General features: G+C 35.5%; 1 protein-coding gene across 3 annotated transcripts in view; it reads right to left on the reverse strand.

The window, feature by feature from the left end:
* LOC129238527 (apyrase) overlaps positions 1–12716 on the reverse strand; it is a 33733-nt gene that overhangs the window by 4861 nt on the left and 16156 nt on the right. Inside the window, exons 3-9 of one of the 3 annotated variants that reach the window (XM_054873579.1) lie at positions 11151–11376; positions 10784–10981; positions 10306–10711; positions 5794–5951; positions 5639–5735; positions 5209–5566; positions 4952–5132 (exon numbers count right to left, since the gene is read on the reverse strand). In XM_054873579.1, coding sequence (XP_054729554.1) covers positions 5033–5132; positions 5209–5566; positions 5639–5735; positions 5794–5951; positions 10306–10711; positions 10784–10981; positions 11151–11376 — 1543 coding nt within the window. In that variant the 3' untranslated portion in view covers positions 4952–5032. Of the gene's footprint in view, positions 1–4951; positions 5133–5208; positions 5567–5638; positions 5736–5793; positions 5952–10305; positions 10712–10783; positions 10982–11150; positions 11377–12716 lie in introns of those variants that run through there. The other 2 variants (XM_054873581.1, XM_054873580.1) reach the window with 2 other exon arrangements.

A 12716-nucleotide genomic window follows, 5' to 3' on the forward strand; every position in this document is an offset into this window, starting at 1 on the left:
TCAACTTTTTTTCGCGCAGCTTCTTTAGATGTTGAAAAACATTGACCTCGCGTTTTATTTATTTTAGTTTTTTGGGAACAAAGGGAAATCATGAGGTGGCAAATCAGAGCTGTAAGGCGGATTACCCATTAATTCGATATTTTGAGTACTTAAAAACTCTCTCGTGTGAGCCTACACGTGAAAGCTCGATTTCTTATTGAAGGTTGGTGGCCAAAACGTTTGGTTATGAACCACTCAGAAATGATTGCTTTAACTTTTTTAGTGAAAAAGTTGTGACATAACTAGATTTTCCGAAAAAACAGGTGACCATTTACTCTGAAGCGCTTCTTCCGTGAAGAATTTCTATTGGATTAAGCTCATCTTGGAACACCAAACTGTGGGCTGCTGTTTTGCTTTCGACTCATATGCATAGATACAAGACGCATCAGTTATTACGATGGCATTGACGTGCTTTGAACAACTGCGGCTTAATTTATTTAACATTTTTTTACACCAATCGACAAGAGTCCTCGTTTGGGCAATTGTCAAATTATGCGATAAAAATATCGAATTAATTAATGCAACTCCGTGGGTTTAACATGTACATATTGACAATGCCTGTGATTGGGCCTAGTAACCGAGTTCTTTATGTACTATATTTCACGGTATTTTTGTTTGTAAAGCTTTAAGTAATGCTTCTCAAATTAGCTTGGATTTTTTTCAGCTTTTAGAAAGATGAATATCTTAAGTCCAAAAGTGCGCACAGCAGTTCAACAAACAATTGTGATAACAAACAATTTAGATTTTAAAAATTTCTGCAACTTTAGGTAAACTTCACAAAAGCTTTGACAGCCTACATCTTAAAAATTATGTATTTCCCGCAAAAAAAAAATATATAATATTTCACATTTTCAGAAGACTTTTGCTACTCCATGTACGAATTACGGATATTGTCTGTGCATATCGTTCCAAGCCCTATGAATTGTTTTGGTTCGGTCTTCCAACTTTTTGATCTGCCCCTCAAAAAGTATTTGACCGACTTGGGATTTGAATTTATCCAGTTGCTGGGCCAATTCTTTTTTCAGGTGAAACACATAACAAAATCTTACCCATAATTCGCTTAAGGGGGGAAGCTGGTCTAGAGCGCAAAAAATGGGCATATTTTATGAATTTATTTTGACTCAACAAAAGAATCAATCGAAAATCTGTGAAATAGGTTTAATAATATAGCTTTCATGGTACAAATACAAAATTTTTCGTCTGAATTAATTTCAAAATGGCCGCTGTCCAGCAGTTCTCCTAAGGCGCCTTTTTTTCTAGTGGGTCCATTGCCGAAGACGTAAACTCCTTAATTTTTGTCCTGGATCAAAAAATAAAATTTTTTTAGTTTCTATATAACAACAGAAAGAGACGTACGTAGGATTTTTTCGATATTTTGTTTTTTCGCGAAATGGTGCACGTTTGAACAAAAAGTTACAATTTTCACTATAAAGAACGACATAAAATTGTTGATTAAAAAAAAAACTATGTAATATAAATAAAAAATCCTACGTACGTCTCCGAAGAAAGGTATTTCGAATGTATTGTCAAAATTTCGTAAGAATCGGTAAAGATTTGTTCGAGTTATGTCTTCGGCCAGTTTAAAAAAAGTGATTTCGAGAAAAACGCGTTTAAAGTTGTAAATAGCGTTCGGGGCATACCTGCGAGGCACTGCCGTCGAATGAAAAATTTGGGCATTTAGACATTTTTGCTGGCATCCCTCATTTGGTATATTATTTCTAAGACCCTAAAGCACCTTTTAAGACAAAAAAAAATTTTTCGATTTTTTCAAAATTCTAGACCAGCTTCCCCCCTTAAATAAAACAACACTTTTTAAAGAAAAAAGAATTAACTCTGGTTGCGTAGAAGCATCGACCAAAGGAGGGTTCATTCTAGCAATGTGAAATTTCGATAGGCAATCTGAAGGCAACACGCCCTCTTCTTATCACACACGCAAACTTTTGGCACATGAACACACTTAACGCCCTTAACCCGATAATTTCTTTAGCCAAAGTTTTCCCCTCAATGCTTTTGAGTAATTTTTCTTTAGCATTTCTTCGAAAATAAAAAGTAGCTTTTTCAAGAGGCCCTAGGGTGAAAATTAGATATTTTACATCAGCTTTAATTTATTTTATTTTTTAAAAACTTAAATAACAATACAATGGTTAATAAACTAAAAGAAACGCAGCGCTAGCAACGAAGGCTTTTAGCTGTCATCTTTAATTATTGCTTCAGCTGATGTGTATAAATAATTTGTAAAACGTAAAAAAAGTGCTGACAAAAAAGTCAAAATAATTAAAACAAACATTGCTCCAACTAAACGAAAAACTCGATACGCTCGAGCCCACGTTATTTTCCACGATAACTTTCATGCAATGAGCATTGAATAGGTGCGCGGATACTCGTTGCTCATACGCCCGGGCCGCTCGAAAATATGCGAACAAAATCTAGAACTCAACTGTGTAATGAATATTATTTAATGGTTAATAAAATTTAGGGATATTTTCATTACTACAAATAAATATTTTAAGCCATATAAACTGAAATTTTACAGGATGTATTTGGTTTTGTTTATGATTTGTAGTCTTTTATTACAAATAAAAAATTAAATTATTGGGCAAAACAAAAATATTCGCACGATCCACGAAAACTTGCACTATTCTATCAAATATATGAGCTCTTAAATAAATTTAAAACAAATCACAATTCCTAAAAATATAAAATATAAACGAAATCACCTCAAACTACTTACAACGGCAGTCGGATCATCTTATAACGGCGTGTTCCGAATAGAAGTATTTCTAATTCCAAACAAAGATTGTTGAAGAATGTAAGAAGAAGCTTAATTCAGTCGCAAGACAGAACAGGCTTGTACTTATATGGGTTCCAGGACACTGCGGTGTTCAAGGAAACGAAATTATCATTAAATTGGGCAATCGCGGATCAGCGGTTCCCCCACAAGGGCCACAGCCAATAATCGGAATCAGTTCCGCAGGAATCATGAATTGGTTCAGCGATTATGTATGGAATCCACATAAAGAGTGATGGCCTGGTATAGAACGCTACAGAACTGCAAAGTGTTTTGTGACAGCGCATGGGGTCAGCATATGGCCACCATTGAAATCATTGAGCACCCAATGTGCCTCTCGTGCTTGGAGGAGGCGCATAGCACAGTGCACTTTCTATGTGAGTGTACTGCGTTTCCTAGAGCAAGGCTACGAGTTCCGAAGTCGTGAGAATGAGTTATATTCGTTCTCTAAAACTGGAGGATATTTACAGATTTGCCAAAGAATCTGGAAAATTCTTACAGGACTAACTATCTCTATCTCTGTTTCTAATCTTTACTATATCTTTCTCTGATACCTTTCTCCTTTCCTCCTTGGCTACCCTCTTTCCAGAGCTCTAAATACAATGGGCTTTTTAGCCTGAGTGTTTTAAGAGCCTCCAAATCTCCTGGTGCTCCTTGGTTCCATCTTTTCAAATTTCAAATTCAAAACCAATTTTTTTGATTTTTTTTTGCATATGATTGATTCACTATCAGAATCATACTCTTTTTTTGTGAATGTTTTGTAATGGGTGAACAGATTAGAGATACTTTTTCCGATAGGGTTTTTGATTATGCATGACTATTGTCAAACTAAATTTATTATTTTTTCAGTGGAAAGACTTACGTCTCAACAACGTTCACAAATCGAACCATCTTACCGAACGCACTATTCAGCAAACTATCGGTGAAATTGAGAATAATTTTACATTATCGGATGAAACTCGACCGATTAGAGCACGTACAACACGAAGTGAAAAAAATATTGCGGCTGTAAATGAGAGTTTTGCCGAAGACCCGGAAGACCTGATTCGGCGCCGATCTCAAAACTTGGCCTATCTTATGGCACTACTTGGGCGATTTTATCCAAAGGTCTTAGTCTGAAAGCGTACAAATGTAGGTAATACAAGATTAAAAGTCAACCGGTCTCCCAAAGCGTTATAATTTCAGTCGTTGGGCTCTTGAAAAACTCGCCGAATATCCACATTTTGGGATCCGAATTTTGTTCAGCGATGAGGCCCATTTCTGGCTTAATGGCCACGTCAATAAGTAAAATTGTCGTATTTGGGCTGAAGAGCAACCCGAAGCCATTCAAGAATAGCCATTACATCCATTGAAAACAACCTATGGACTGGCGGCGTTATCAGTCCATGTTTCTTAAAAGACGAGGCTGCCACCAATGTAACAGTGAATGGCGAATGCGATCGCGCCATGATAAGCGAACAACGACTTTTTAATGCCAGATGCCAGAAATTGAAACCCGTGATCTCCATAACATTCGGTTCCACGGCGCTACTTTCCTTACAGCCCATGAAACGATGGATTTATTGCGTCGTCGTTTCGATGAGAAATTTATCTCTCGCCTCGGACCAGTAGATTCACCACCAAGATTGTGTGATATTACACCTTTGGACTTTTATTTTTGAGGATATGTTAAGTGTACATACCATATGAATGAACCAGCTTCGATTGAGGCATTGGAAGCCAACATTACTAAAGTTATTCAAGAGATACCGACGGAAGTCCTTCAGCGAGTCATTCAAAATTGGGCGAATTATGGATGGCCGAAAACGGCGCAGTTGCGACCAAGGGGATTATTTTTAAAAAATAAATGTAACAAAAATAATAAAGACCGCCCAAGCAATTTGAATTTTTGTTGTTTTATTACAATTTAAAATCTGGAACCTCTAAATTGATTACCCTTTAAATAAACTTTAAATATGTGCATCTCAAAAGCATGTCAAAAATGGGTAAAAGCCTTAATATGTTGATTTAAATTTTGTCGATATATCGATAGAGGGTGCGAATACTGCTGGCAAATATAGATAGTTCTCCACCTCTATGAGATACAATGGCACGTTAAGAAAATATAATTTGAATGCTGAAACATTTATTCACTAAAGTTTAATATTTTATTTGTAATTTCTGTGTACAAAACTATATTCTAAAATGTAAGATATGTAAGAGCGTTTATAGACCCCACGTGGATATTCGTTTATCTATTCCTGTGTATATTGGACTTCTGCTCCGGGTGAATGACACAAGCGCATCGACATCTGTCATTTCTCTCCTATAAAAATCCCAAAGAAATATACCAAAATCTGTAATATGTATGCAAGTATATGTATTATGTGAGCTTTACGTACTGCCAATCCGATCCATAATCCTTAAACATTTTATAACCGTCCCCTCCTTCCGCAAGAAAACTTGGTGCTACGATCCGATAAATTTTCCTCGAATCAAAATCTTCATAGAGTGGAATTTCACAATTCGCACAACGTACTTTAACATCAACTACTCTTTGACCAGGTGGCCTATTGTAATCGTAGGTTATTTTCAAGCCGGAAACTTGCAAATAAACTGCAGAGGTCGTTGAATTATTCTTGAAATCTATCGGCTTCACGCTAAGTTCTAACGCTTCTAAAAGTTTATGCCCTGGCAGATTAAAGGCAGTAAGCACATTTTCGAATGGGGACACCGATATTAGATGTGCATATGTGAGAACTGCATACCATGAAAAAGCAAGTTAGAACTGTTAAAAATTTTATGGAACTCGATATTCAAATGTTTACGTACTTCCTTTTCTTAGTGGCACGCGTAATCCTCCCGTATTAATCAGCCCAATAGAAACATTTGTCCATGCCATATCGGCAAATGGAGTTAGGCCAGCAAACTATACATTTGCAAAAACCGATTAGTTTAGTAAAAAAACACCTATTTATCAAACTTACAGCATGAATCATGGCATCGCAGAAATAATTGCCTAGATTGCACTCGGTGACACTGCAATTGGACATGTCCAAATATACTCTGGATTCCCCAATAACCACCTTAGCCTTTTTGTCGATCATACTTTTCCATGGTTGCATAGCATCAACAACGTCGGGGTCTGCGGGTTGTTAAACGGGTTTTGTTTAATTTATGATATTACGCATTATATAAAATAATTATTAATTACCCATTAGTTTATTAGTTCGATAGGAAGCATGCACTCTACAAAAATATTTTTTAGTAACATAATTAATATTTAAAATTAACAACTTTTATTTGTTAATATCCATGTCCATAATAACCGTATTCGATTCGCCATGTGTTAGTGGGTAGCGAATAAATGAAACGACTGGCATAAATAAACATACTTCGGCAGCACTGGAAAATATTTGCCAAAAATTACATTTGTTTAGAAGCACTTAATGAGTATCTTCTGTGTTCTCGCTGGAAAATATTTGCCAAAAATTACATTTGTTCAGAAACACTTAATGAGTACCATCTGTGTTCTCGTTCTTCTCAATGTGGTTTTTGTCGTAATTTAAAAATTAAATAATTGCAAGCAACGGAGCTGTAATGTGTGTGAACACTGCGAGCACCACCAAAAGCGAATTCGCAAAGTTTAAACAACAAAAGTTTGCCCGTATGAATGCGTTCTTGCCAAATATCAGAAAAGAGAGTATTTTAGCTGTTTTTAATTTTTTGTATGAAAACGAAAAATATGAAAGTTTGAATATTTAATTAAAAGATTTGCATACTAAAATCTTCATCACAATGTGTGAGGTATCGTTCCTAAGACGAGAAAAGTTTACCGACGTTCTCCAAGATTTCTATTGTTTGACTTATTTGAAATCAAAAAACCAAAAAACATTTCAATCTTTAAAGCAGTGCTAGGATCGAATTGCCCCTACGGGCAACTAAAATCTATAAAACATATAAGTGGTATTCAGGAATCACGGCAATTATAGTCTGGAAAATTTGCTAAATAGTAGAATGGCTGAATGTGTGGCAGCTTAGCAAAAGAGTTATCAAAATAGCCGATTTTGGCAAATATATAAAGAAAATATTAAAAGAGTATGATTTTAAAAGAAAATTTGTTCTTATTTATTTTTTGCAGTATTATTACAAAACAGTGCCCTCCCATTCACGTGAACACTTCTTAATTTCTTCTTTCATCTTTTTTTATGCGCGTTTCCTTTATTGCAGTTTAAAATTTAAATTTTAAATACAAAACAATTTTCACGCAACGAAAAGAAAATGAGATATAAATAGACACCCTGCACAGAATGCAATTATGCTGTGGTAAATTAGCTTATCAAATTTGCTCAGGGGTAGCTGTGTGCAAAAGAGCCAATAAGTGGCAAGTCTAAATCAAATATACATACATATGTATAATATTTTGTTGTTTTTTAGAGCAATTCTGCTTTTTTGGTTCTGATTCCTAAACTCCACCATTCTCTTGTTGCTCAAATCAAGGCTTATCTAGATATTAAAGGTGATGTTGATAAATCAGCTGCTTTGTTTTTGTTTTTCGCCATGTAATTAAGAATATCGCCATAAATAACTTCATTTATTATCCTATTATGTCAACCGACGGATAATTGCGGCGGGAGTTCTATTCGCAACGAACGGTTTTATTAACGTGCGACCAGACAGGGTACGGATCAAATAAAAGAGAATAACGCAAAAGTGGCTGGACAAACCCTAGGACAAACCTAAAAAATTTATACTCTTTCTGCATTAGATTATAAATCATGAAAATTGATAAATTAAGCTCCTCTTGGTGAATAAACAGACATATTTTTGTTTTTACACATCAGGGAATATAAATACAAGAGGGTACAAATTATCAAATCAATTTTCACTCGACGAAAAAGTTTCAAATGTTTTTTGCCTACGCTGCCTTATATCGTCCCCTTAGTATAACAATAGCCTATGTGCTCATAGGCTATTATTTTTTTATTGAATTTTTGGATTCTCCATCGTCGATTTTATATGTGGTCAAAATTTTATCAAATTCTAGTTCCACAAAGTGGGTCAAAACGTCAGTCAAAAAATAATAAATATTTACAGACATAACGAGATTTGAGTGAGAGCTACTTTCGACAAAAAGTTTGAAATTCATTTTCTCAAAACATCAAAAAATTTATAGGCTATTTTAATACTAAGGGGACGATATAAAACAAATACATTTACGTATCTAAATGCAAAGGAAGAGCAGCGAAAAGAGTCTGAGAAATATTGCTTATGTGAGTTAGTTATTATGCAGCAGCAATGAATAAACGAAAATGCGCAGGTGTGGGGTTCCGTTTACTTCCCCACTTTCGTTTATTTATTGCTGCTGCGTAAATAACAAACGAAGACAATAGCTAAGTCAGTGACGTTAGCGCCAACAACAACAGCTACAATGGTGAGAGATAATTGCGATGTGCAGGTTGGTCGAGGATGAATTAGTGAGAAGGGGCATGCACAAAGAAGTTGTTGTCATTTCGGTATAATTATGTAAAATTTTTCTTTGGTTATGACACTCATGCAGCATGCATATAAACGAGTAATACATAGAAGGTCCTTACTTTAATATGAGTAGAACATGCGAATTTCAATTAAAGACAAGAGAGACAACAGCATCAGAATAAAACTATAAAAAGATTTTATACCCCTTTTACTAACCCCCCAAGTCTTCAGGTTTTATGTTAAGCTCGCTTGGATAGTGGCCTGCTCCAAAGACGACACTTAGTCATGTGGTATCATTAGTGCTTATAGGTATATTTCTATGAAGTTAATCGTCGATTGATAAAAATATCATCCAAATAGGAATATAAATGGTCCACAAATGATTTTAATACTCAGTCTCTTATCCTACCTCCGTTATGCCATGCATAAATGTATGTACATACAGATCAAGGATGATAGAATACAAGGTTGCGTCTTGCCGCTGTGTCGTCTGAGCCCATGAATAAACGAACAAAAGGAAGGAGATTACTTGTTTGTGAAGAGGAAGAGTAGGCGAACGCAATGGAAAATAGAAATAAAATGCACACGCGTACACTTTATTGCCACGGCGTCTTCCGCATAAAAACGCAAAAAACTGTATTTGGAGGCATCAGTGCTCCAGAGAACGTTAATGTATAGAGAAGTCCCAATGACATTAACGTTCTCTAAGTGCTCAATTCGCCTTGCGTACAGCATTAACTCCCCGAAATTTCATCAAATCGCAAAATGATTGTTTTAAACAATGATTCCAGGCCCCAAGCACCATTGACCCCTTTAATTTTTGATTTAAAACATATTATAAGTACAAGCATTCAAAAATATTCCATACAGAAGTATCTGTGTACTTCTGTTCAAAAAGTATCGAAATTCTGAAATCATTGATATTTATTTTATTCCTTTCAAAGTAGTCTGCATAGTAACCAAAACAAATAGACTTATTTTGGGATCACCTTCAGCTTATTCGAATATTTCCTGAATTCTATTTTGCCGCCGTAAACGTCACAAAACACTTTTCGCGACGCCGTGGCTACAGAAAAACGTCACACGAAGCCAGGTCAGGTGAAAACTGAGCTTAAGGAATGGTATTAACGCTTTTTGCGTCCGCTTTTTGCGTCAAAGAGTAGATGAGATGTATGAGATGTGATATCAAATCAAATTAAATGAAAGACACGGCTATTCAATTCCTAATATCAAAAGCACTGCAAATAGAATACTGAGCTATTTGAAACTTTACCGTACTTCAAGCGCTTCAAACGAAGCTGCCGTTTGGTCTCATTTCATATGTTTCAGTATTGTTCTATTCATTTTTGACAGTTATGGAAGTCAAGCTAGCAAATCCAGCCTGCATTGGGCCTGCACCTTAAGAAATTTGGATGTCTAACTCATAAACCCACATCTTTTCACTGTTCATCATGCCTTCGATAACTATTTTACAGGAAATCATCGCTTTAGGGACTGAAATGCAATGTTGTTTTCCCCAAAAATTCAGCACTCTTTACTTACGCTGCGCTTTAAATCGTCTCATCGCCAAAGCTTCGTGCATAAAGCTCTGCACCGATCCGACCAATATTGGCTGTTATCTGCCTGATGCACACGAGATGATCTTCGGCCAGCACAGTGCTGGATGGTAGAATGAACGGAATGAAACAAACCATCATGAGCCTCTTACACCAGAGAATGTTAATGCAATGCTTACACAGCTATAAACCCTTTACATAAAAAATCTGGCATATTTTTTGAACAGAAGTAGTTATGTTAATGTGAAGATTAGTAAAACATTAGATGAAAGGCTTGTTGTTTAGGTATTAATATGATAATAAAGAGATTTACGAAATCTAACATAAAGACTACTGCCCAAGGATTGAGTAAGGATTAGTAGAGTAGTAGAGTTAAGTGTACCCAATTGAATAAACCAAACGAATTTTAACCGAATAATACAAAACTAAATTTGCAAGCAATACTAATGAAATTTGTTTACTTACCTTCTGGAACATTTGAACCCATGTATATGGGTGCACCTGAGTAATCGACAACGTTACCATCATCATCGAAAAATACTGTTATATTGCCAACATATTTAGCATAAGCTGCTGCTTGTACGATTAAAACACGGTGTCCACTTTTGTGTATGACTTCTGTTGGGTAGGGACCATACGCTCTGTCCGGGCCTGGAGGTGTGTCGCCTGTATAGAGGAAAGTATGCGAGTGTGAGCCCACTATAACGTCAACTTCGTCACCGGCAATTTCAGCAATTAGCTTATCTACATCATAGCCACAATGTGTGATGGCGATGATAATATTTGCACCCTGTGCCTTCAGCTTTTTCGCCTCCTCTTGTATAACAGTGCTTTCGTTGAGGAAAATCAAATTGCTGGTGTTGGCTAAATCCTGATATGGAGATATTCGTTAAAAAAATTATGTATCATATATGAATCATTCCTTGGACAAAAGTTGACTTACATAAGTGGTCTCGAGAATAATTCCTATGACACCGATTTTTCTATTACTACGCTCGATTATCATGGAACTCTGATATTTTCCTTGGATATCTGGTTCATCACGTGCGTCCATATTTGCCACCAGCATGGTGGTATTGATAGTATCAAGGAATGGCACCAAGCCTTCAATGCCATGATCAAACTCATGGTTGCCGAGTGTCTGTAATTGTTATTAAAAAAAATTAATATTTCTAATTTTTTTTTAGTTTTTTTTTTCTTTCATTTTTTTTTTTAATCTTGTATTTAATTATTATTTAAATTTTGTATTTATTTATTTTTTAAATATCTTATTTTTTTATTTTTTTTTTTAGAACAAATTACTATATTACCATCGCATCTGCGGGCAACATGTTCAGAAATTGACTCGTTACATTCCATCGCCCAATATTGTACCAAATGGTGCCTTGAAAACTGTCGCCTGCATTGAAGTAAACCGGATTTTGGTCCTTTTGTTCCTCGAGTAAACGTTTCACCGTGTAGACGGTACGTGCGTAACCTCCAATACACTCCTCACCAGCATCGCAGGTTCCTCCTGTTGTGTCTGTAGCCTCAAATCTGGATTGGTATACATAAGGAGCTATTATTACTTTACTTAAACGTATGTCTATGGATGTTTGTACGATCATATTTTTGAAGGTCTCATAATGGTATCAAAAGAGCGCTTTAGTGCTACTTATGACATGATTACTAGTTGTTGTTGTTGTTGGAGCATAAACATTCCCCATACTTGCATAGGGAGCACAAAGAATTCCCTCACACAGAACCATCGAGCTCTAATCAATTACATTTTAAGCGGGCTCACCACGAAACTCAATACTGACTTGGCAATAGCTCAATAGCTATGACACTAATCTGCTTAAGCTAAACAACCTAAAGAGGTATGTACTTATATAATATAAGGCCTCTTCTATTCGTCATTTCCCCGCTCGCTATCTCTATACTCGATGAACTTGACGAAAAATTTGCATTCGAAAGCAAAAACAAAGCTATCGAGAAAGATTACCCGCTAGCGAGTATGGCTACAGCTCATTAGGCCGCACGGCCTTACCAGCACATGTAAATTAAGGGAGAGGTATAGTTACGTTGTATTCAAACTTCAGACGCGTTTTTCTCAAAACTATATTTTTCAAATTGGCGTACACGATAACTCGAAAAGTTATTGACCGATCTCCCTGAAATTTTCCAAACATATTTCTTACGATATTACTTTCTATGTGAATTTACAAGTTTTCGAAACAAAAATAAAGGGTTTTCCAATAAGAGGGGTTATTTTGATATTAGAAAAAATGATATTTTTTAATGATGGGATGTTTATTTCAATATAAAGAGAAAGGTATGCCGTTAATAGTGGAAAATAAATCACAAGATCTCGGTGACCTATTCGAGAGATAACACGGTCCGGAAACTTTTCCCGTAAAATATCAATGGTTTTGTTACTTGTGTGCCACGTAGCGCCGTCTTGTTGAAAATAAGCGATATCCAGATCAATACCATCCAATTCCGGCAATAAGAAATCGTTAATCATCTCTCAATAGCGCAATCCATTCACCAATAACATCTGTTATTGGAAAACCCTTTAGCAGGAAAATTCGCCCCAAAATTCCTTCTTTTTTTTTGTTTTTTTTTTGAAGCATTTTATTCCGCGAATTTTTTTTTCTATTATTATTTTTTAATTCATATAGAAATTATGACATTAATAAGCAAACAAATTTTTGGTTTTTTGTATTTAGGTCACTACCACCACAATGCCCGCTGCGACCTTCCTGGAAGAATTGAGTGTACATCCGCCATTTTAAATGATTAAAATAAAATAAAAAAATTTTATATAATTTAAATGTATAAATAAACTGTATGCCAATTTTGAAAAAAATATATATTGACTTCTTCATTTTAAA

Source organism: Anastrepha obliqua, chromosome 2 (genome assembly GCF_027943255.1).
Source record: "Anastrepha obliqua isolate idAnaObli1 chromosome 2, idAnaObli1_1.0, whole genome shotgun sequence".
In the NCBI taxonomy this organism is placed as follows: domain Eukaryota; kingdom Metazoa; phylum Arthropoda; class Insecta; order Diptera; family Tephritidae; genus Anastrepha; species Anastrepha obliqua.